The 27,024-nt window shown below is 39.1% G+C and overlaps 1 protein-coding gene across 1 annotated transcript in view; it reads right to left on the bottom strand.

The window, feature by feature from the left end:
- The window catches only part of ANK3 (ankyrin 3), a 715,857-nt gene that overhangs the window by 584,163 nt on the left and 104,670 nt on the right, over positions 1–27,024 (bottom strand). Inside the window, exon 2 of the mRNA XM_072628881.1 lies at positions 16,632–16,670. Within this exon, the coding sequence (XP_072484982.1) occupies positions 16,632–16,670 (39 nt within the window). The remainder of the gene's footprint in view (positions 1–16,631; positions 16,671–27,024) is intronic.

Genomic DNA, 27,024 nt, shown 5'->3' with positions numbered 1-27,024 from the left:
CTCTAGTAGTTTACGTTAGACAGAGGGAGACAACATGTGCAGAGAGGATGAACGTGCAAAGTAAATGCAAAGTAATGGTGGCTAGGGTGGGGAGTTGGGGAGGACATGGAATCTACTCATAGTTGGGGGGAATCAGGAAAGGCAGGAAATAGTATCTGAGCTGAATTTTAAGGAAAATGAGGGATTCTATGGCAAGGGTGAGAGAGAAGCGTGTCCTAGGCAGTGGGAAGGAGTTCCTATAAGGAACAGAGACAATGTCAGATCGGCCAGACCAAAGAGCATGTGAAAGGGAATAATGCATAATGATGATGGAAAAATCAATGAGAGCCATTAGAGTTTCCTGAGTAAGGGAGAAACATGCTTAGATCTGGACTTTAGGAAAATTTCTTGTACAGTCTTATGGCAGAAAGATGAAAGAAGGGAGAGGTTTGAGGCATGGTAAGTTAGGTAGCACAGTGGATAGAGTGCTGGATCTAGAGTCAGGAAGACTCATCTTCATGAGTTCAAATCTGGCCTCAGACATTTACTGGATGTGTGACCCTGGACAAGTCACTAACTACTGTTTGCCTCAGTTTCCTCATCCGAAAATAAGTTGGAGAAGGAAATGACAAACCACTGCAGAATCTGCCAAGAAAACCTCAAATGAGGTCATGGAGAGCTGGAAGGACTGAAATGACTATAAGGACATTTAACTCGATTCAACCTATGTTTATTAAGTAATAAGGGAAAAGCAAAGTTTAGAGAAGAGAAAGACTCCTCCTGGAGCTTACAAGTTTGAAACATTTGCAGATAACAATAAATAATAATCTAGAAGTGCCTTATCATGGTACAAAGTGCCGTGTGTGAGCTCCTAAGGAAGAAAAGATGTTCCCTGATGGGAGGGAGGAATTAAGTTGCATCATGGAGGAGGCAGCATCTGGTTTTGGTTCTAAAGAAGGAAGAAGAATCCTACAATTGAAAAGGGGGGAGGAAAGACATTTTAGGGAGTGAAATCAGCAAAAGCAAGGAGCGGTGAATGCATGGACCATTTTTGGGGGGCCGAGAGTTGTCTTGGTTGGCTGAAGACTACATGGAGAGTGTTTGGAAGGGAGCACTATGAGCCTGGGAAAACAGGGGACCATCCGAACATGCCCACTATGTCTAGAATGATTCCAAAGTCAATGCAGATTTAAGTTTTAATAGCTTAAAACTGCACAAAGACTTTTGGGACATCATAGACTGAGAGAGAAAGAGATACAGAGAAAGAGAGATGTAGATATACACACATATACAATCACATATAATTAATATGTATATTATGCATATACTTGTATGCATATACGCATGTGTATGTTTATTTATAACATTTATATACACACATGTATCTTTCCAGTAGATGTATACATATAATGGCTATGTATGCATGTACATAAACAGATGTTAATATACATATATAACTATATAGTTAATTTCCGTGAATACTTCAGGAAAGTGATGTATTTTATGTATCTTTATACATCATAAATGTGTATATTTATATATAATACATATTTGCATGCATATATATGTACATAAACACACAGATTTATCTCTTTAAGCTCCCCATAACAATTAACTGCAAGTTATTTCCAGATTCTGGAAGCACAAGGTTGCTACTGAACCACTCCTAATCAGTACCATCCTATGGGAATCAGTCATCAACTGCAGAACCTAAATGCTTGAAATGCAGCTGAAGCATTGGCGTAAACCAAAGATTCCCTACCCAGTGACAGTGCAGCTTTGTGAACCACAAGAGGCTCTCTCAATGTGAGCTGCCATTATTTATGTACTAAAATTACCCAGTTCCACCCTTGTTGGAGAGAGTAAATCAGTGTAATGATATCAGCCTTCTTGGTGAGTTTCCTTACTAGAATAAACTGTTACTCACTCATGACAAGTGTGCTGGTAGGCAGCTGGTAGACAGCTGGGTTCATAATCATTATAATAATAATAGTTAGCACTTAGACCAATGACTAGGATAAAGTCATAGATGATGTACTTAACACAATTGTGGATGACACCAAGTTGAGTGGCACAGCTGATAAAATGGAAGGCAGAGTCAGCATCTGAAAGGCTCTGGACAGGCTGGAGCATTGGGCAGAATCGAACAAGATCAAATTCAATAGACATGAATGTGAAGTCTTGCCCTTGGGCACAAAATATTAGCTTTATACATATAAGATCTTGGAAGTGTGGTTAGATAAGAGTTGTTCTGAAAAAGATCTTGGGGCTTTAGTGGACTACAAGTTTCACATGAGTCAGCCATGTTGCAATGTATCAGCCAAAAATTAAAAGGCCCCTGGCCTGCACTAAAACTGGGATGGCTTCTGGAAAAGTGAAGCCGGAGTTCCACTGTACCTACTGTTCTCCATCCTTATCAGATGTGACAGGTACAGTTCTGGGCACTATGGTTTAAGAATGATGATAAGCTGGAAATTGGCCAGAGGCAGGCAACTAGGATGCTTGGGCCATGAGTCTGTATCCTAGGAGGATTCTCTGATAGAGTTGGGCAGGGATAATCTGCAGGGGAACTCAGGGAGGGCAGGATATATGTGTTCATATGTTGGAATGATTTTGCGTGTAGAGGATCTGTTAGATTTGTAAGAGCAGTCAATGGGTAGAAAGTGCAAAGGGGTCCATCTAAGCTTGATGTCAGGAAACACTACTGATTATAGCTGTCCTCCAAAAGCAGGAACTGCTGTGAATGGCAGTTGGTTCTTCCTCCATGGAATAATGAGGAGAGGCGGGACAAGTCCTTGTCCCATATGTTAGAAAGGGAACTCCTTCCATGCATGGGTGGACCAGAATTGGACCAGATGGTCACGGAGATCTCTCAAAACTCCCAATAGCTGTGCTGGAGCATTTTCATGGATATAATGTGTATCACTCATCTCATTTGATCTTCATAACATACCTGAGATAAATTCTATTTTTACCCCCATTTTATAGATAAGGAAAATGGGGGTGAGAGGGACTGTGACTTTCCCAAGGTCATGCAGTGAGTATCTGGGACAGGATTCCAACTCAAGTTGTCCTGGGTACAAGTACAGTGCTCCATTCACTGCACTACCTGCATGCCTGAAGAAACCTCAAAGAAGGTTTCTAGGGGGTAAAGAATGCATAGCAATTATTATTTCACTCTGAACACCAAAAATTTAACGCCATCTACATGGCCTACAAGACCAGTCTGCATTTCCCACATTATTTCACATTGCAGCTATTCATTCACACACTCTGCAATCCAGCCAAAATAGGCTGTCGACTACTCCCCAATCCTGACATACCATCTCCCACCTTCTGGCATTTTCTCTGGCTGTGCCCTATGCCTAAAACACCCATTGCTGTCTCTCTACCTATTAGAACTCTATGACTCCCCCTCCCACACTCTCTGGTTGAACCAAACTGTCCTTATTACTTCTTGCACATGACAATCCATGAGGCACCAAGTTACAATAAGCCTACAACTCTGAAACTCATTCTCCTGTATTGTTGGGCAGCTAGGTGGTACTGTAATAGAGAGCACACTGTTCCTGGAGTCAGAAAGACTCATCTTCTTGAGCTAAAATCTGACCTCAGACACTTACTAGCTGCGTGACCCTGGGCAAGTCACTTAACCTTGTTTCCTTCAGTTCCTTATCTGTAAAATGAGCTGCAGAAGGAAATGGCAAACCACTTGAGTATCTCTGCCAAGAAAGCCCCATATGGGGTCAGGAAGAGAAGAATATGACTGAACCAACTGAACAACAATGTATAGTTTGACAAAGGGTGTATTTATGCTGCCGTTAAGATCCTAGTCAAAATATGTCATTTTTTTCTTGAGTGGTATTCCTGAGGTCCTCTAACTACAAAGGAAGTACCTTTGACCTTTGCATCAATCCAATATGAATGAATATTCCTACTTCAGTGAGGATTTAGAAATTCTTGCTTCCTATGCATAAGTAGGGATACTACTACCATAACTAGAAATAAAGTAAAGAAGAAAAGGCCCCATTTGTACAAAAACATTTATAGCAGCTCAGTATTGACAATGAACTGGAAACTAAGGGAGTGCCCCTCACCTGGGTGATGACTGAACAAATTATGGTACACACATGAAATGACACATTATTGGGTCATGAGAAATGACCAAAGGGATAGGTTCAGAGAACCTGGGCAGATTTCTATGAACTGATTTGGAGTGAAGAAAACAGAAGCAGGAAAACAATTTCTGTAATAAATACAATGTAAAGGCAAACTCTGAAAAACTTAAGAACTTTGATAAATGTAATGATACTCCGTGATCCCAGAGGGCTGATGGAGAAGCAAGCTACCTGCCTCATGAAAGAGAGGCCATAGGTTCAACATGCACAGTGGGACATTCATTTAGGGTCTGTCCACTGCGGGACTTTGTCTAACTTGATTATGCCTATTTATTACAAGGGTTTTTGATCTTATTTCAATTTTGTTTGGGGGTGGGGAGGTGGCAGGTGAGGATAGAGTTTCAAAAAAAAAATTCTAAGGGAGAGAAAAAAGAAGATGAGAAGGAATCAGAGAATGCCAGGATATCTTTGAAAATTCCAAGTTGAGTTCACAATATATTTTAAAAGAAAAGTAAGCTGTATATAATAGAGATAGAGTCACGGTTTTATGTACAATCCTTTCTTTCTGTTCTTCAATGTATATAGAAATCTTGTTTGTATGTGGTGTTTGTTAAGTTCAGAGTTAAAAGCCTCTTCTGAAGACTATTTCCTATTTAGATAACAGGTATACATCAGCTCAGCAACCAACATACCCATTTAAAAAAATCTCCATTTAAGATTTTATGAGTCACATTTGTTGCAGTGATAAGATGGTAAAATTTATGAAATTCAAAGTAATATTTAGTTTCTCAACCACTGCATCAGCTATGGAGATTTTCTCTACTAAACAACAGGAACTGAGAATTCAGTGGGTTTATAGGAGAAAGGGAATTCATGGAATTGTTTACACATAAAGAAGGCTGGAAAAGTTTCTCACTTTCAGACCTCAGTGGTGACCATGCCTTAAATCCAACTAAAACAATTCCCCCATTTGACCTTAGTTGACATGTTACCTGGAGCATTGAATTATTGGCTGCTTCTTAAACAAAGAGCTCAGAGCTTAGACAAGAGGCTGCCCTGGGCTGGTTCACTGAGGCGTCCATCCAGATCCCCTTCATGATGCCAAGAATCCTCTCCACTGCTGGCTGCCAAGCAGGTATGCAGTGAGGGCTTCCCCAGCTGCTTGCAAGCACAAGTGCCTGGATTTATTCTTGAATATCACTTTCATAAAGTTATTTTTTTCTACTAAAAATTTAAAAAAGAAGTTCTTGCATATCATACATAATGCAGGATATCAGCAAAAATAAAATACAATATTAATGTTTTTAATCTGAAACAGGCATAAGTTTTACTCTCAGGTGCAGGAAAGTAACAGATATAGGCTCAATTTCCAGCATACACCCACACATATGTACATGTATGTGTGTATATGTAGACACATGTATACATATACACATATATAACACATATAAATAAATACAAGACAGTTAATTGTCTAGGCAAGAGGTGATGAGGGTCCAATCTACCATGGCAGTACATGACTAGAATGGGATGGATGCCAAAGATGTGGAAATAGAACCAATAAAATTCAGCAATTGGTCCAATATGACTTCATGGCTATGACCCAGCTACTGGATAGATATTCACCTGTCCAACATATAAAGCATCACCCTAGCTGATGGGAGAGATTTAGTGATGCATCGAGAGAAATCTCAGGGGTGAAAAATTTGAGGACTATGGTGATATTCAAATAAGATGCTGACATCCTGGCAAGCTTATGTTTTAGGATTGGAGCCCAGTACCACTAAATGACCCTGGGCAATTCAGTCATCCTCTCTAGGCCTTGATTCCCTTACCTGAAAAATGGAGAGAGCTAGCTAGACATCTGGGATCCCATCACTAGATGATGTCGCAAACCCCTGGCAGCTTCAAGAATCTGTGGTAATTCTCACCATCCCAGACTCTAGGTGGGAGGGGTATAGAGGGGGGAACTGTAGCTTCCCATCTTTTTCTAAGCATAACAGCTATTATGCAGTTAAGGGACAATTTCTAAAATATCTACAGCTTAAAAATAAAAGCTATGAAGTCATTTCATCAACTTGCCGAGCACAGAAAGTCTATGTCAGTGGGGTCCTCATACTTGTTCCTTTTTCAAAACTCTTTGATTCTTGGCTCTATTCCACTTTATAGCTTCAAAGGAGAGGATATGAGTGTGCATGTGTATGTATATGTATATATGGAGATACATATATATATATATATATATACACACAAGGAAAAACATATATGCACACATATACATATATATATATACACATACAGAAATAAAGAGAGAAAAGAGACGGAGAGAAGAGAGAGATACATATATTTATACACACACAGAAAGAGAGGAGAGACAGAGAGAGAGAGAGAGAGAGAGAGAGAGACAGAGACAGAAACAGAGAGACAGAGAGAGAGAGAAACTCTCATACACTGTAATTTCAACCTTTCCATTCAACATAATCAGAAAAGAGGCAATATTTTTGAGTCTACATGGAGAAATTTGCAATCATTTGGGCAGACAAAAGAACTCCACACCTAGGTAGATTTTAACACAGATTTACAAAGACTTCTTAGAACACCGGGGCAAATATCCAACAGTGTGTACAGGTAGACTGGCATAATAGAAGTGCCTCAAGACATTTTTTATCTTTAGAGTCAGAAGACCTGGGTTCATATCTTGTCTCCAATATTTCCTAACTGTGTGACCCTGGAAAAATCACTAAACTACTCTCTGCCTCAGTTTCCTCATCTGTAAAATGAGGAGGATGGAGTTAATGGTGTCTCAAATGACTCCCAGCTATGATTCCAAGATCCCTAGTGCCGAATTGGAAGCACAATCTAGAGGATATTTCCAATTTATCCTGGATACATTTGTTTGCATATTATATCCCTCATTAGATCATGAACTCCTTAAGGGCAGGGTCTGTCTTTTGCCATTCTTTGTATCCCTGCATGGAATGTGGTCTGGCACCCAGTAGGTGCTTAATAACTTACTTACGCTTAATGACTGGTTGACTGACAGCCTCTGAGTCAGAAGGAACTTGGTTCATATCCAGTCTCAGATGCATATTGGCTTCTTTTACTCAGTGAAAAGTTAACTCATCATAGAATATAAGATGCAGAGAAGTTTCCCACCTACATTGTTAGAGGGAATTTCTTTACTGGAACTTCCCTAGATCAACAAAATCACAAGTAGCCATTAAACAAAACAACTCAAGCACTTAGCATGGAGCTTGACACAATGAATACATTTGTTGATTGATTCTAGATTTTACAGTGACAAGTAAAATTTCAAATTTTGTCTCCAATAATTCATAATTTTGTGACCTTAAATGAGCCTCTTATCCATCTGGATTTTGCACCTATAAAATAAAGGAGTTAGATATGATGATTTTGAAGGTCCTTGTCTAGGTCTACACTTAATGATACCAGAGGATCATAGATGGAGAGCTTAGAAAGTCTTCAGAGATTATGTAGTTCCATTCTTTCAGTTTACAGCTAAAAAAACTGAGACCTAAAGAGGACATGTGACTTCTCCAAGGTCACACAGATAGCAAATAACATATGAGAGTTTGAACCCAGATTTCTGACTTCATATTGAGTGTTCTGTCCACCGGACATGCTGGGATAGAGGACTTTGTAAATAAACAAAAATTTTAGAGGTTGTACAGTTTGATATTTGAAGTCCAGAGTCTCCTCAGAGGACTAAAAGCACCTCTGTAGATGAACAAAGAATCCTACTTCACACCAAGCCCACAGAAATGCATCAAAAGCCGATGATAAATTTATATCCTGTTCACTAGGCTCCGGGAGTGAGAAGCGCTTCATGTTTCAAACAAACACTACCATTAGTATTCAATAAATTGCAGCACAGGTCAAAAAATGGATGCTTGAATAGATTTTCTGCAGAAATAATATTCAGAGGAAGCTGATGCTTCAAGGTCAAAGTGAACAGAATAGAGATGTCTTTCGTGGGTGGACCGCCTGCGGCACCACTTTTTAAAGAAGTGATTTATGTCAAAGGAGTCACAAAAATCAAAGAAAGCCAAGAAAAGCAGTAAGAAGATTCGGGTTCCCGTCATTGTCTCAACAAGGCAGTTGATAGTGGAGTAAAATTTTCCTATGTCTTATTCTCTAGGATGAGTATGATCAGGTCTGCCTTCAGATTCTGCCACCATCAGAGGTGGGGTGGTTCCCTTTCCGGAGGGAAGATGGAGTCCCTCACATCTTCCACAAAGGAAGTCAGGTTTCCTTAAAGATGGACTCCTCCAAGCCAAATTTCTTCCAAGATGGAAAGGGAAGGATATGGAAAACTGGGAAGGAAAGGACATGCATTTTCAAAGAGGAAATCGAACCTTCTGTGTTTTGCTATCTGGCTCCTAACAAAGCGTGTGAGCGGCTCTCACGGTTGCATGGCAACCGCCCTCCCCAGCAGCTCTTGCCTCCAAATGATTCTCATGCCAGTGCTGCTTCCAAAGCAGAGGCCAAGGACGCTGTGTGTGTGTTTCAGGTTACGTAAAGCTGGCTGCCATGGCATCTCCGAGGCAGAGCAGCCTTCATTACAAGATGAAGGGCAGCCAAGAGGGAATTGAAGAGATTGTCTAATCTAAACTCCTTATTTTTACAGTGAAGAAAACAGAGACCTGAAGGGAGGTGGCTGGCCCAAGGCCCCATAGCAAATATGTAACCAAGTCTAGACATAAAACCAGAGCACTGAGTTTATAATCAGAGGATTTGGATTCAAATTCTGTTCTTGACCCTTACCAGCTGGGTGGTCGTGAGTCCCAGTTTCCTAATCTGTACAATCAAGAGGTTGGATTAGGTGGACTCTGAAGTCCCAACATTTATAATCTAATCTTGTGAAAGTCATTTTGCCTCCCTGGGCCTCAGTTTCCCATACAAAAGGAAGGGGGCTGGAGAGGTTTTCAGAGGCTGCTTCCAGCTCCAAATCTATGAGCTTACATTTTTCTTCTGCCAATTGCAACTGCCAACATCTAACCAGACCATGCATTCTTCCAAGCTTGTTGTTGCACAAAAAGGGTCCCAAAAATAGAAAATAAAAAAAGTTGCATTGGGTTAGTTGTTCACTGAGCAGGTATTAAAGCCCTAAGCACTCATTTGACAAACATTTATAAGTACAGGGTAAAAGTAAATGTGTAGCTATGAAGCTGTCAGGAGCCTATGAGCTAATTCTCTAGTTACCCTTTTTTAGGGGACTCACTCTAGCAACTGGGATAGGTATGATGACTTCCTCTTTCAACCAATCAACAGACATTTATTAAGCACTTATTGTTTGTCAAGTCCTGAGGCTTTAAGGGGAAAAAAAGGAGATAAAAAGAAATGTACATGATAACTTTATTATATATTTAAAAGGAACAGAAAGTCATACATAATAGATTTGCAGTTTCATGTGCAATCCTCTTTTTTATTATACTATGTTATAAAAATGCTTGCTTTATTCCATAAATTGAAAATTAATTAAAAAATGAAATAATCCCTGAAATCAATTAGATTACATCTTTTGAATTAAACAACATGTACACAGTAATATATACAGATTATAAACAGAGAAAATTCAAGGTGATTTTTTTTCATGGGAGGGAGGGTGATACCAGCAGCTGTACATAGCACATGGGTAGGCAAGGGGGGATCTGGAAAGCTTCATGTAGACGGTAGCATTGGCTCTGAGCTTTGAAGGGAAGTAGGGATTCTAAGAAGGAGGGTTGAGGAGAGTGAGTGTCCCCGGCATGAAGAACAGCTTGTGTGGAGATTGAATACTTATGTGAGGAACAGTAACACATCCAGTTATGATGGACTACAGAGCATCTGAAGTAGTGTCACATACACTCGTAAAGGGAGGCAGGCAATGAGGGGCTTTATAAGCCAAACTGACATGTTTTCATTTGATCTTAGAGGTATCAGTGTTTAAGGATTCTTAACAAATGACCACCAGTCATCGACCTCACTCTTGACTGCAATGTTGAATATGTGGAGTGGCCAAAAATGGGGTCCATCTGTATATAGTGACCATGATTATATGTTGTAATCTCCCATGAGTCCTAGCCTTGAGTCCATCCCCCTGTCGGCTTAAGGTGCTTCATCCTCACTGCTAATATCATGTTCACCGTTGAACCTGCATCACCCATTATCAAGGGCAACCAGCCAATCAGCATAAACCTGCTTCTCTCTGTCCCCTAATACCCATGGGGGAGGACACAGGCAGATGATGGATGAAGACAGCCTAGCTCACCACCTGGCACAGGATGAATTCAAGTGGGGCAGGCTCCAAGCAGCGTTTTAGAACACATGAAGTATGACTTCAATAGTTAAGGAACGGCTGTGTGATGCTAGAGCAGATGGACCCACATGTTCGGCAAAAATGAGAACAAAGGGGGCTTCACTTTGAGAAATTATGCCAGGGAATCTATGACAGAGAAACAGAGACTCAGTCATAACTGCAGTCAGAGAGAGATGCCATGGTGGAATGGATTGAAGGATTTTCCATTGTGCAATATATTCTGCGTATTGGAGGATTGGAGGATTTTCCATTGTTTAATGTATTTTATATAATGCAAAGTGGACAATAACATGTTCAATGCAAAAGACAATACATATCTTTTTCTATAAGAGAATGCCAAGTCAAGTCAATGAACATTTAATTAAGCACCTTCTATGTGGCCAGCACTGCACAAAGGAGTGGGAATGCTAAGAAAGGCAAAAAATAGACCCTGCTCTCAATAGTTCACAATCTAATAGGGGGCAAGGGAGGTAGACAGAATGTAAACCACCATGGACATACAAGCTATAGGCAGGATACATTGGAGGTAATTGACAGAGGGAAGGCACCAGCATTAAGGAGAGTGGGAAAGAGATGGGGCTCTAATCAAGGACAGCTAAAGACAGATCAGCCAGGCAGTCAGACAAAGCAGGGAACATCCTATCATCCTTCAAGATCAGTCAAGTGTCACCTCCTCCATAGAACCCCCCCTTGCTTCTGAATCCATGTGCCAGACAAATTTGAGAATTAAATGGTGCTCTAGGGTCTGAACAGATGTTAGGGCAAGAATCCTTTGAAAATGTCTACAAGTAGGCAGGTAGCATCACAGAGCACATGCTGAGAAGACCCTAAAACATCTTGTCTGTGGCGTCCAAAGGCTTAATGTGTTTGGGCTCATCTCGCTTTTCACTTTCTCAGGCCCCATCACTTTGTTTTATATTTAGCTGTGGACATGTCTTATACCTTCCTTCCACACTAGATTGTAAGCTCCTTGAGGAAAGAACGATTTTGCCATGGGCTTTCCACAAAACAAATGCTCAGTTAATGTCTGTTTTCATTAAGCTGATTTGCATTAGAGCTTCACTGTAATATGAAAGAGACTGGGGACTCTGAGGATCTGGATTCAAATCATGCTAAAGGACTTTTTCTTGGGAGGGACCTTAGAGTTCAGGAGTCCATGGAAGCCATGGTTTCATAGAGGAAGAAGCCAAAGCCTGAGGACTCCTGGTGCTAAATCGGGTCTTAGTTTCCTCTTCTACACAATGACGGGTGAGACTCTGCAAGGTTCCTTTCAGCTCTGGATGGAATATTCTATTATCCTCCTGAGGAACATTGTGCTTTATTTTTTATATTTTCTGCTCCAGACCTGGGATTACATCAGAGTAGGAAGCTCCCCATGAGCAAATTCTTTCTGGCCAAAGAGAATTAGAAGAAGAACAACCATGGTTCTAAGTGCTTTACAAACTCAATCTTATTCTATCCTCACAACATTCCTGTGAGGTGATGTTCCTGTGATCTCTATTTTACAGCTGAGGAAACTGGGACACCTAGAGGCTGTGACTTCCCTTGGTCACACAATTAGCAAATGAAGCTGTTCACTGTGTCATCCAGCTGCTCTGCCATCTACAGTCTTAGTGACTCCTGGGGCACTGAGAGTTTGTTTTCTTGTTTTGTTTTGGTTTTCTCACTTTATTGATGGTACAGAACATAAGATTCTATGTTTCTCCTCCCTACTCTAGGGATCTCTTGTGGCCAGGATTGTGCGTGGAGTGGGTATAAAATCCCCAGGAGAGAAAAGCAAATTTGACATGTAGGGTGTCCAGTGATGAAACTCCTCTTCTGGATGGGGATGACCCCTGACACCACAGTAGTTCTCAAAGAGCAGCCTTAAGGCATTAAGAGACTGTGATCTTTGTGAGTAAAGAGAGTACCCACTTGGCCAAATTTTCAATGGTTGAAGAATTCTGAGTGGGCACAAGGAATGTTTCCCGGCCTCTACACAGCTACAGAATATAGGGACTTACCTCCTGAATATGTTTTCACAGTCACAATTATACTGTATACAGTATGAATCATTTATTGTTACAAACACAGAACCACAAATATTCAGTCTAGGAACCACACCAAGCAACTGCATGAAAACACTTTGGAAAAGCCTCATAAAAAGGAAGTTAACATTGTCTCCCAATGACTCCTACCCAAAAGAATAAACATTGAGGACACAAAATATTTCCCTGAATTTCAGGCAGGTAGCAGAAAACTTCAGTAGACCTGAAGAAAGGATACCTATTTTCTAAAAATAAAGTTAGGCTTAACAAAATAAGAGGCTAATGGTTGGATTTTCTGAAAAATCAAGGGGCAAATGGAAAGTACTTTTTGAAGAATTGCACCCAAATAAATTTTGTATCTTATCAGTTCTGGAGTTGTCTCCAACAATACAGATTATAATCCATAGATGCCTGCCCACTCCATACAAGTGTTTGTGTTTTCCCTGTGTTCTCTACCCCAAGAACCATTCAATTTGCTGGAAGTCTTCCTGGAATTCTCCTGATATCATGAGGATACCAGGGGAGGCCTTAAGATGTCCACTAGTCATCCCTCAGCCTGACCATATGACCTGCCTACCTGCCTACAGGGAGGCTGCTAAATGGTGCAGTGGATGGAGTGCCAGGTCTAGGGTCAGGAAGACTCATCTTCCCAAGTCCGAGTCCAACCTCAGACACTTGACTTGGTATAATAGCCTTGACTAAATTTTTTTGAAGGTAGCATCCTGGGGTGTCCCACAACTGCCAGAATGTGTTCCCCATCCTCAGACAAGGTTACCCAAGTTGAAACTATATTGTGAGCCCCCATAGTTCATGAGCTCCCATCACTATGTTTGCCATTAGAATACACAATTATCCTAAACAAAGGCATTTGATAAAATAGTATTGTAAGAGAAGTAGCAACATAACATTTCTCCATAAACCTAGCCATTTAGGTTTTCCAAGCACAGACTTTCAGGATGGCTTGCATATGATGATGCTAGAGATTTAAGGTATCTCTTACTGAATGCTAAGTGTAGTATTGCAAAGTGAGATTTACATCTACATTTGTAGCAAGTGAAATGTTAATTAATTTAGGGATAACAAATTTGCATTTTAATTCATTTTTATTTTTTATGACCCTTAATCTAGTTAGTTTTCTGAGTCTCTCTCTCTCTCTCTCTCTCTCTCTCTCTCTCTCTCTCTCTCTCTCTCTCTCTCTCTCTCTCTCTCTCACACACACACACACAAGCTGGTGCACTAAGGCTGTAACCTCCATAAATGATAATTAGATATTGGGAGATTCTCTGTGCATCTACAGATGTAGATTCACTACATACCTTCATCTGTGAAATTTTAAACTCCAAAATTATCTAAATATAAAAATCTCATCCCTTCCCTCCTCTGGACCTTAGGGTATTACACTCTGAGGTCCCACCCAGTTTTATATTTATCACCCTATTACCCACAAATCCTCAATTCCATTTTGCTTTAAAGGATAATCATCCAGGGTACAGTTGAGGTGGGTATTTTATGTCTTGCATTTACTCTAATTCTATAGTGAAAATAACATTTTTCACATAATGGAGACTGCTAGGCATTCCTATTCAGACTCAGAAATACCTAAGGTCCTAAGGTATTTTGATAGTTTTTACAATCAAATTCTTGAGATATGATCTTCATTTGGTATGTTGTGCTTCTGTTGCTGACTATTCACATTACATGCTTTCTAGCTGTGATGATGCCAACAAAGGAGTTTAGAACCTACTGAATAAATTGAGACTTCAAACAGAACAACCATCTGTATATGTCAAGTCTAATTTATAAACATCTATATTCAAAACTTGACGAGGCAAGTCCTTGGCACACAAGATTAAAAAATAATAAAGAATAATCCAGTTTTCTAAAATACTACTCTTTGTTTCCAATCTTACACAATACAAATAATGCAAATGATGGGATGGGATAGTATAGATTGGGATGAGAAGAAATAGGATGGGAAAGAAAGGGAAAGAAATATATCTGCAGGCATCAAGAAGAGCTGAAAGGTGAACAAGGAAAAGTGGACTAGATGTAAATAAATGAGTAGAATCTAACCTAGAAGTTAAAAAGAGTAAAAACCATCAACACACTAAAATAACTGGTTTTTAAAATTACCATCTTGGGCTGTAGCCATTTTATAAGTTATACACTATTACTATTATTTGCATGATCATTAATCACACTTTTATTCCATCTATAATAATACATTAGGCAGAAATCACACATGCTAAACATTTTGTAAAATTTCAAATACATTTTAATATCTTTTTAAAGGATGTAATAGAAATCTCCATAGCAAATGCAATAGTATATCACTGCATTGTAAGAAATGATGAATGACACAGAGAAGCATGAAAAGATTTACATGAACTGATACAAAGTGAAGTGAGCACAACCAAGAAAACAATATACACAGTGACTATAGAAATGCAAATAAAAAGAATAAGTTCTCCCTCTGCCCCAAAAAGAAAACAGAAATTAGTTATATTATCAAACGTGGGTCTAAAGAAAAAAGGAGGAAATGAATCTCCCTTCTTTATAGACACAGGGGACAACAGATATGTAATAATGCATATGTCATCAATATAGTTGATGGGCTAGTTTATTTGGTGTTTCCTTTTCTTTTTTTGTTACAAGGAATGACATTCTGAGGAATGGGAATGATATATTGGGAAATAAAGATGATATGAAAAATAACAATTCATTTAACTTAAAACATTGACATTATGTATATGTCATTGTATATTTGCTTATTTTGTTAAATATTTCATAAGAGTCACTTACATAGTCATAGTTTGCAAAATGCTTTACAAATATTTTTTCATTTGATTTGCACAACAAACCTGGGAGGTAAATGCAATTATTACCATCATTTTACATATGAGAAAACTGAGGCAAAGAGAGGCTAAGTGATTTACCCAACGTCATGTAGCTAGGAATTGTCTGAAGTCATATTTGAACTCAGGTCTTTCTGAGTCCTTGCTCAGGGCTCTGTGCACTACCGCACCACGTAGCTGTCCCTGTGACTTGCCCAAGGTCACATGGCTGGTACCTGTCAACGTAGGCACTTTAACTAGTCTTTCTGGCTCTGAGGCAGGATCTCCAACTACTCAGCCCCATAGGAAATCCTGCATTGCTCCCCAAGTACTCAGAAACTTGTGTTACCTTGAGATATTTCCTGCTTACTCCTGATCCTTTCTATAAAGAAACCATCAATAGAACATCTGGAGCCTGCTCTATTAAACAGGGCTAGTAATTCCTAAATGAGGGCAGCTGGGTGGCAAAATGAATAGAGCACAAGTCCTGGAGTCAGGGTGACCTGAATTCAAATACAGCCTCAAATATTTACTGGCTGTCTGACCCTGGGCAAGTCATTTAATGCTGTTTGCCTCAATTTCCTCTTCTGTAAAATAAGCTGGACAAGGAAATACAAACCACTCCAGTATTTTTGCCAAGAAAACCACAAAGGGTCAGAAATAACAACAACAAATTTCCTAAACTATCCTGTTCTGCACAATATCCATGACAAATGGATATCCAACTTATGCTTAAAGACTTTTGGTCCTAGGGAGCTCACTACCTCCCAGGGTAGCCCTTCCACCTTGGACAGCTCTCGTTGTTAGGAAGATTTTCCTTTTATCAAATTTAAATGTGCCCATCTGCAACATCCACCCAGTGCTTTACAATGCCTTTGCACATCATGAACACAAGAGAGAGAAATGGTTTCACTCATGGCACTGAGGAAACTTGTTCTAGTTTGTTTTTAGAAAGCAAATAGCACAAGGAAACAGTTCTAGATACTGAATCAGACGCTCTGAGTTCAAATCTCCCTGTGACCTGTAGTATCACGATAAAGATACTGAAGGAAGAAAAGAAGGAAATGAGAGCTTTAAGTGCCTGGAATGTGCCAAGCACTGCACTAAGTCCTTTATAAATACTGTTCCATTTAATCCTCACAACAAGCAGGGGAGGTGGGTACTGCTATTGTACCCACTGCTCATATGTAAAGTGTGGATAAAAGAAGGCTTGCATGATCCACTTCACAGGGATTCATGGGGAAATATAATTATTGGTGTACGTTTGTGACAACTGTATGCAATGGGGGGGAAACAAATTTTCAAATTAAAAAAAGAAGAGATGCCTCAAGTTTTAGGCAAATTGTATTTTTACCTTTTTGGAACTTCGTGGGTTATAGGATCCATGGTTATCCTGGGGAAAAAAAAAGGAAAACAACATGAGCATAAAGATGAAATCCCATTGCATTAACGAGGAGTTTGTGACTCTAATAAGAACACAGTTCATCTGTGAAAGCACAACACACAAGTTCTTATACTCCAAAGAAGGAAGTTCAAAGTTATGCAAAGTCAACCAATGAAAATGATATAATATCAAGAAGGTCCCTTACTGTCAATGCTTCCTTAGATATAGTTCATAGATAACATCCAAAATCAAAAGCAACCACAAAATTTAAATCATTATTAAAGAAATGGGTGATAGAAAACTGTAATGACCAAAGATAGGAACCAAACCAACTCTTTTAAAGTTCAGAGGGCCGACCAAAAATGTCCAAAATTTCAGATACAAAGCTAAAAACCTCAATGCAAAAATAAAATCTTTTTTTCTGAGTGGGAAAATGTAATCATATTATAAAACATTTATTTTGACACCTATTACAAGATGACCCAGAGAATCACAGCTTTTTCGTGTTGAAAATTACTTCTGTAGCCATCTCGTCTAACCAGCCCCCAAAAGAAATCTTATTATAACTCATTTGACAAGGGAGGCAATGTGCTATCTCCTGACTCTGCAGCCAGAGAACTGGGGTTCAAACCCCATCCCTAAAGAGTGGTACTTGTAGTACCTAGAACACGTTGCTTAGCTTCCCTGAGCCTCAGTTTCCTGAGATGAAAACTAAAGGAGTTGAATGGATGACCTCTGAGAGTCCTTCCACTTCTAAGAGTTCTAATTCTGTGGTCATAAGTGACTATCCAGTCTTTGCTTGGAGACAAACTGAGGGAGAACACATCACTTCTCCATGTTCCCTTGGGTTTAATTCTTTCCAATATTGTTTACCAACAAGCAAAACAGGAAGGATGTGCTGCTCTCTCTCTCTCTCACTCACACACTCTTACTCTGTCTCTGTCTCTCTCTTCATTGATCTATTGATCAGTCTATCTATCTATCTATTTATCTATCTACCTATCTATTGATTAATCTACTTATCCACTTGTCTATCTTTATCTGTCTATCATCTATCCATTCACATATTTATGTATGCTTTATGTACATGCATATATACAAATATATGCATATAAGGACATATGTATATGTATAGAGACATACATATACAAAGAGAGGAGGGGGTAAAGAAAAAGGGAGGGAGAGAGAGATAGAACAAGAGAAAGAGAAGATATGAGGGGAAAAAGGGACAGGGAGGAAGGGAGGGGAGAGAGGGACACAGAGATGGGAAGAGAGAGAGGTTTCTATAATATGTATGTATATGTAAAAATTCTAAGTAAGTAAGCAGTGTTAGAGTCATAACATTATTCTTATAACCTCTAAATGAAATATTTGGGGCATGTGTTCAATTTAACTGTCACAGCAGAGCCAGAAGTCCCCAAAACAGAGTACCCAATAACGTCCCTAGGTAATACTTCTGGGCAATTAGCACTTGCATCTAGTTAAACATTCAATAATTTGGGGGAATGTAAATCCCCTATATTGGTGTGGAAATTTTAAAATTACTTATATTCAAAAAAATCAACAATTTGATATCTAATTGCGCAAAACCGGTTAGCAAATCAAGTCTGGCTAATCTGACACGATGGTCATTTTCAGAAAAATCTACCTAAATAGACCAAGATGTGAAGATCTTTGCATTTCCACAGTGGTATACAATTATCACCAAAAAAAGAACCAAATTAATATATTGAAATAAGAAATTTGTTCAATGGCTTTAGTAAAGGTAAAAATAGAACTGTCTTACTGTGATTATCTCAGAACTCAAAGACTGAACTTAGGAAGATTTTCCTGAGCTCCTTGAGAGTAGGGATATTTATATCTCTTTTTGTTCAGTTGTTTTCAGTTGTGTCCAACTCTTCATGACTCCTTTTTTTGGGGGGGGGGAGTCTTGGCAAAGATACTGAAGTGGTTTACCACTTGCTTCTCCAGCTCTTTTGACAGATGAGGAAACTGAGGCAAACAAGGGTAAGTGACTTGCCCAGGGTTATACAGCAAGTGTCTGATGCTGGATTTGGAGTCCAAAGAGTCTTTCTAACTCCAGGGCCAACGCTGTATTCATTGCATCATCTAGCACAGTTCATAACACACACTAGGCATTTCATAAATTATAATTATTTGATCCCTAAGGTGCTAGCGATCCCCCAAAAGTACTTTGCATTTATTTTCTAGAGATCTTATAAATATTTTTAGTAGGACCTGTCTAGACTTTGATCACTGTCCTTGAACATCAAACCAAGCTAACCAATGGCACAAATAATCCAGAAAAATGTCACAAAGGCTAAATCAATCCAACTGAAATATTTCAAGTCACCTATTTCAAAGGTCCATTCAAAAATAATGAATTGATTCCTGTCTATAAAAACAGAAAAATATGACATACATTTCAAAGATCCTCATTCAGGCTAAAATGGTAACAATCTTAACCATATGACAAAATAAAGGTATGATATTCAAAACAATCTTTTGATCCAGACGTACAATTGCATTTGTGTGGAACTGCCTTCCAGTAATATCGACTAGCAATTCATCTATAACTTATATCCTTAGAGAACAGTCTGGGGGAACAGAGAAATTAAGTGACCATCTATAGACATACAATCATATCTGTCAGAGGCAGGATTAGAACTGGGATCTTCCTGAGTCTATAGCTAGCCATCCATTAACAACATTGTTCTGCTTCTCAATGAGCAAAGATCCAAAGTCAGCAGGAATGAGGGACTAGGATAAGTATTAGGTCAGACCAGAGACTCTGGCAGCTGTGTGAAGGATGGCATGGTGCCAGGAAGAGAATGCAGGCAAGGAGTGCCATCAGAAGCCTCCTGTGATAATCTAGGCAAGATGTGATCAAGGCTAGAACTATGATGGAGGATGAGAAATGGAGAAGAGGATGTCAGTAGGAAAGATGATGGGTGAGGGGAGGACAAAACAAGAAAAAGTGGGACCTGCCCAAAATAACCTGATCAAACTCAAAGCTTTCAACCTCCAGGTCCATTGCTCTTTAGAATGTGTCAGAATTTTAGATACAGGCCTCTCTTTTTATCTTAATAATAATAATAATAATAATGATTATAGTACTTTGAGATTAGAAAGGCATTTTACATATATCATCTCATTTAATACTCACAACAACCTTGTCAGGCAGGTACTATTATTAACCCCATTTTACAAATGGAAAAACAGGCTAACTGAGATTAAGTGACTTACCCAGGATCACATAGCTAGTAACTGTCCAAGGCAAGATTTGAACTCAGTACTTCCTGTATTTTCTTTCCCCACTCTATCCTCTATCTAAAGTCAGTCTCATTCAACAAGCTTTAAGCACTCCTGTGTGCCAGGCACTATGCTAAGAGCCGGAGATCTAGAGAAAACCAGCAACATGGTCCTTACTCTCAAAGGAGCTTGATGGGAGAGACAACATGCAACCAACTATGTATAAACAAGATATTTGCAGGATAAAATAAAAGGAATCTCAAAAGGAAGCAGTAGTAGTAACAGAGCGTGGGAAATGCTACCTGCAGAAGGTGGGATTTTTAGGTCTGACTTGAAGGAAGTCAGAGAAGCTGAGAGGCAGAGAAGAGGAAGGAGAGTATTCCAAGTATAGAGGAGTCAGGAGATGGAATATCTTATTGGAGGAACAGCAGGGACCCCATATCACTGTATCATACGTTATGTGGAGGGGAGGAAACTGGACAAATCCTGGAAAAGTAGGAAGGGGCCAGGTTAGGAAGAGTTTTAAAAACCAAAGGATTTTTGATTTGATCCTGGAGGCAGTCAGAAGGCACTGGGAGGTGGGAAAGTGTGGGGAGGGACAATGACATGGTCAGAATTGTGCTCTCTAGGAGGATGAATTTAACAGTTAAGTGCAGCATACTCTGGAATGTGGAGGGACTTGAAACACAGAAATCAACCAAAAAAATCTATTTCCAAAGTCCAGGTATGAGACACCATGGTGGCATCAGTGTCAGAGGAGGGAAGATGTGACAAAGGTCAAAGTCCATATTGGACTTGGCAACTGATTAGTCATGGAGATGGGGTGAGAGTGAGGAGTTGAGGCTGGACTGAGTGTGGAAGTTTGGCTGACTAGGAAGAGGGTGGTGCATCTGACAGTCATGGAGGAATTCAGAAGAATAGAGAGTTGAGGGGATAGATAATTAAATAAGTGTGAAAGAAATGGGAAAAGGTAGACTGAAGTCAGATGATAAGCAACTTCAAATTGTCAAGATGAGCTTGCTTTTCAATAAAATTGATTGAATGAATGAAATATATTTTATTTAGTATTTATGCCAAGCAAAAGCTAGACAGTCCCTGACCTCAAAAAGGTTACAGTAGATTATGGGAAAACACTCCCTAGGAGTGATGACTAGGGGAGTGATCTTGTCTGGGAATTGACAAGGAGCATGGCCAGTTATTTACTCCCACTTCTTTCTGAGAATGAACTATGTGTCAGATGAAAATCTGAAAGTTCTTAATCCTAGTAACTGACTAAAAATGTTCAACAGGCCAGCATACATACATACACTACACATTGGCCCTTCTCATTTCTTTATACCTCTTCTGGTCTCCACACATCTTTCAGAATCAGTGACAATGAGCCCTGGGAGAACAGAGAGCACCCAACAAACATTCTGATCAAGGAAGCCTGGAGAGGAGCACAAAACTATAGTGCCTTGCTCAGGAACAGTCTGACAGCCACTCACAGTGTCTCACAGAAGTCTGCCAGTGCTCAGAACATTGACCTACCAAGTGGAAACCAGAACAAGGAACTGAGGAAAGCCAGTCAGATTCAAACAATCTGACCTGCCATCCTAGAGTGTGGGAGGAAAAACTTATAAATGAACCAACACAAGAAAACACCAGCAGAGGAGGAATATTCTGGAGACAGGGATGCTCAAAACACAAACCTAGAAGAAGAAATTAAGTCCATACCATCTTTACATACATTAAAAAAGCTAGAAAACCAACAATTAGAAAAACCCAACTAAATATTTAATGGAAATTCTGAACATGAAGGGAGAGATGAACAGAACTGAAAGCAAAAAGCATTGAATTGATAAATTACACTAAGAGCTCTTTTTGAAAAATAAAATAAATATTCATTGCCTAGTCTGATTTAAAAAGAGAGGGAAACCAAATTGTCAGGATCAAAAATCAAAAAAGGAGAAATCACATCAAATGAAGAAATAAAGGAAATTAATAAAATTGCAAAAAAACCCAACAAAACACCAACAATTGACCATTCAGCAGTTTTGCTAAAACAGCTGAATATCTATGAAATTATAAAAAACTCAGATTAACAAAAGAGATAAACAAAATTGGATATTCCAGTTTTTTCATTATCCTTTTGGAAAGTACAAAGTACAACAGAGAGCTAACGTTTGAATCAGGTAAGACATGAGTTCAAATTCTGCTCCTGACATTTACCAGCTATTTGACCATGGTACTTCAGTGGAACCTTATATTCTTCATCTTTAAAATGGAAATGATGATGATGATGATGATGATGATGATGATGATGATGATGATGATGATACCTGTAATATTTTCCTCCCAGGGCTGATTCTGGTATCAAAGGGGATAATGCATGCAAAAAGGTTTGCAAACCTTTAGGCACTATTGAAAGGTTTGTAATTACTACTCTCATATGATTCCTCCCAATCTTATGACTTGAACCTCACCAGGACAGTTAGTCAGGTACTCTTCTACAATTTACTTGTCCTCAGTTTCCACTCTCTGTTACCCACTTTTGCTTCCCATTTGTATTCCCAATCTAAAGATTGCTGGCTTGGCAGACCAAGTAGGAGTCAATATTGACAGTGTCTCATTCACTCAGAAAAATACTCCTACACTCATTTCACCAGTAGAATTAAGCAGATGAAACCCCACGTTTGGGTCATCCCTAGTACTCCACCCCAGCTTCAGCTCATGTGAGCCTTCAGCCTGGGTTCAGACAACTTGCTGACACTAATTCTGCCTTTGCTTCCATCTAATAAATGTCTTTTTATAATCAAAGTTACCGTACCATTACTCTGTACATCCCCATTGATCTCTTTTGAAAAGTCCCTCCTTCTCTTCATGGAAATAACTTTTTTGTCTGCAGAATTTTCTCCTTGTCACTTTTCTTCTTTCCCATCTAGGCCTCAATCCCTCCACCCCCAATAATTTTGGGTCATGACATCCAACTTGTCTTTTCTTTGATGCTTCTGAAGTTTGTTCTTTCAATTACAAGGGGTGGCTGGATGATGCAGTGGATCTAGCACTAGACCTGGAGTTCAGGGAGACCTGAGCTGATATCCAGCCTCCAGCACTTAAGGAAGTAAGCTTAAGTAAGCTATGGGACCCCAGCAAGTCACTTTCTCTTAGGCCAAATTTGCTCAACTGGAGAATGGGGATAATAAAGGCACTTGCCTCAAAGAGTTGAGAGAAACAAATAAGATGACATTTAAAATGCATTGCAAACCTAAAACTGCGATATCCATACTGGTTATCTCTCTACAGGGCGCTAGACAACTCCATAATGCCTAGAGTGCTGGGCATGGAGTCAGGAAGACTCATCTGACTAAGTTCAAAGCCAGCCTCAGACACTTAACTAGCTATATGACCCTGGGCAAGTCAGTTCACCCTGTTTGCTTCAGTTTCCTTATCTGTAAAGTGAGTTGGAGAAGGAAATACAAACCACTCCTGTGTCTTTGTCAAGAAAATCCCAGATGCGGTCAGGATTGAAAATGAATAAACAGAAACAAGTATCTCTCAAAAGTGCATGCCTCATCATATCCTCATCTCATTTCTTTCAAAACTGCGTAAATTCTCTGCTTCTCTTATCTCTGATTACCACACGCGCTGGTCCACCCATACAAAAGATGATAAGGTTTTAGTTATAGAACTGGAAAGAATCTCAGAGGTTACCTAGACCAATCTCCTTATTTTACATATGAGGAAACAGACCCAGGGAATTCAAGTGACTTGCCCAAAGTCACAAAAGGGGTAAGTAGGTCAAAGGAGAGATCTGAACCCAGATCCCAGGACTTCAGGGCCAACGTTTTTTTACACCATATTTTGGCAAGAAAAATAAAAAAGGAAACAAGAGTGAAGTAAAAAGAGGACAGAGTTCTAAGAAATGCTTCCTTCAAAGAGGAGGGAAGACTGTGAACTCTCATTAAACTGCTTTGCCTTTTCTCACCTATCTCAATTTTACACGTTTTGCTCACAAGTCCTTAGCTTTTTAGTAATAGTGTGAGTTTACAGAATCACAGATTTAGGGGGTTGGAACGGATCTCAAGGGCAAAAAGGAACCTACTCTATCACAGACAAGTAACAAGAGTTCACCTAGTCTTAGCCCAAAGAACTTCAATAATGGGACATCCACCACCTCCCAAATAAAAATGAAGTTTAAAAAATTGGTAAAAATTAGGCTGCAAAAGTGTCACAACGATAGTTTTGCTTGGTAAAAAAGTGGAAATGATTCATATTTCTAAAATATATGATAATCTCATTGGTTTCTGTACCATTTGTTTATATAACATTCATTTAATTAAATAGAAAGCCTACAGACTATGTATAAATGTTTGTCAAATTGAAGAATTTGTTGAATTAAAGTATTAGATGGAATAATATGCAGAAAAATGTAATTGCCAACTGACTAGAAAAGTTAAGAAGAGGGAGAGTTTCTAATTGGTTTGGGTGATTGCAGAAGACTTCTGGGAGATAAAGTGCAGAAGGATCTCTGGGGAGGACAGAACAACTAGAAACAAAAGGGGTGTCTACAGAATGAGAAACAGCTGGCAGAGAGGTCTAACACAACATAAAAAGAGAAGAAATGAGGGATTCTGGGAAAACTCATATAAACTGAGAAAAAATAAAGAAAACATCAAGAATAAAAGAATATATTCAGTGACTACACTCATGTAAATATAATTAGCCCTCTGACACTAGAATTCAGATTATCTGTCACAGAAGATGGTCGACTCTGGGTCTATAGCTGCTGAATTGCTTTGTGTTGCCAAACTATTTTGTTCAGTTTCATTAGGGGGTAGGGTTGTTTTATTGGAAAGAGACAATGATGTAAAAAACAAGAACAAGAGACCTATTTTAAAAGAAATAAACAGCTGCCCTTGAACTCAGAAGAGATCTGGGTTTGAATCGCACCTTTAACACCAGTAGGCAAACTGTAGCCTCTGTGGGCCTCAGTTTCCTCATTTAGAAAATATATGTGGTACCAACCTCCCTTCACAGCTTTTGTCAAATGAGATAATTTGGGGAAAGAGAGATATAAAGATCAGCTATTAAGAAGGAGGACTTGCTTTAAGCACATTGAAAAGAATTTACATAATGCATAACATCCTAGATCTGCAGAAATTGGCTTCCCAGAGAAAGCTGGAGGATAGACTTGGTGATCTGGATGCCACCCAACCAAGGTCATGGAAGCCAATGAGATTTCAGATGGAGTGAGAAGAGCAAAGGGCTGAGGATTGAGCCCTGGGAAACACCCACATTTAGAGATTAGAAGGAGGAAGAGAAGCTTGCAAAGCAAAGAGAAGGAGAAAAGGAGAACTCTTAATGTGATGGCAGCCAAGGAAAGATGTTTCCTGGGAGGTTTTTTGATTAACTGCGGAATTCAATTAGATATGCATCGTTGGATTCCCAAACCATAATATAGAGCTAGCTACCCCCAAAGAACAGCTGAACTCATCAATGCCAACTGAAACTATAGCAGAGAGTTATATTTATTTTCTTTTAAGAATCTTTTTTCAGCTTAATTACTGCTGCAAAGCCCACTGGAAAAAAGAGTTAGGTAAATGTATCAATGTAATATCCTCATTAACCTTGACCATAAAAACATAACACAACCTACATTCTCATGCCCTGAGTCTCTCTTTCTAATTTGGAAAAGGAGAAAAGAAGGTTTATGAAAGCTCAAACTTAATAGTTCCTTCCAGTAAGGTAGGTCTGGCACAAAATGGAATTGTGATCCATGTTTCCAGAGCTCCAGGAAAATGACGCTGTGTGAGCATTTTGCCAATTGATCAGGCAGCCTGGTGGGCAGAGCATTGGACTTGGAGTCAGAAAATAGAGGATCACATCCTTGTTCTCCCACTTACTGACTGGGTGATCTTGGGAAAATCATTTAAGCTCTTTGTTCAAGTAAAGGAAAGGAAAGGAAACATCAATTTCTTTATCTGTAAAATATAGAAGTTGCATCAGATTGTCTTGAAGGTACCTCCCATCTCTCAGTCAGTATTGTCCCAGCTACGTTTCTGGTCTCCAGCTTTTATCTTTCCTGGGCTCCATGCTATTCCATTGTAAAATCTAATTTCAGGAACCTCTTCTTTGGAAACAAATCATCTGTGGTTCACTACACCAAGAACACTGACAAGCTTGGTTTTCTGAATTGTTCCTGGCACATCTGACACTTCCTCCACACAAGCTGCACCTTATAAATCAGTCTTTAGTTTTGAGAATTCTCTAAGAAATCCTGACTGGTTTAGGTTATTTGTCAATTCGCATGACTTCTTCTATGAAATGGTGAATGATGACCTCTCGGCTCTTCTGTTGGCATATCTAATACTATGCAATTTAAGAAGGGGCTATCCTGATGTGACCCAAAAGAATACCAGGTTGTAAGGGCAGCTTACTGGAAAGGTTCCAAAAAGCACTACCATCAGGAAACCACAGAGAGCCAGCCTCACATCTTCTGACAGCTTCAGGGATGGTACTTGCAAGTGAGAATTTAACCTGATTCATCAAACTGAGTCTACTAGAATATAGGTTTAGCCTTTTCAAAAAGAAGGGTGTGTGTATAAAATGTGTGTGTTTATACACAGACATATATACAAACATACATATAAATATGTGCATATATGTATGTGTCTATAGGTATGTATATACACAGATATATAAACATATATAAGAGACATATACGTGTGTGTATCTGTATTTGTGTATACGCAGAGATATATAAACATGTATAAGATATATACATACATGTGTGCATACACATAGACACAAATATATGTGATATATTATATGTATAATATGCATACTTACACATACATTTGTGTGTGTACGTATATATATACATGTATATATATACATATATATACATTCTATGTGTATATACATACATAGAATAAAGAATGGGAACATCAGAACACTACAATGGATGCAAATTTTTTTTAAATACTACTAATCAAATCTGATAAGACTGAGGATGGAAAAAGACTCTATTCAAGAGATAAAGTATTGTTACTATTTTGTAAAAGTTTACCCATTTATCTACACACACAAACACACATCAATATGTTTTTCTTTCCAGAAAACTGTAAAC

This window comes from Notamacropus eugenii, chromosome 1 (assembly GCF_028372415.1).
Source record: "Notamacropus eugenii isolate mMacEug1 chromosome 1, mMacEug1.pri_v2, whole genome shotgun sequence".
Lineage (NCBI taxonomy): Eukaryota > Metazoa > Chordata > Mammalia > Diprotodontia > Macropodidae > Notamacropus > Notamacropus eugenii.
Note: the sequence above shows the minus strand (reverse complement) of the source record. Positions and strands in the feature narration are given on the sequence as shown.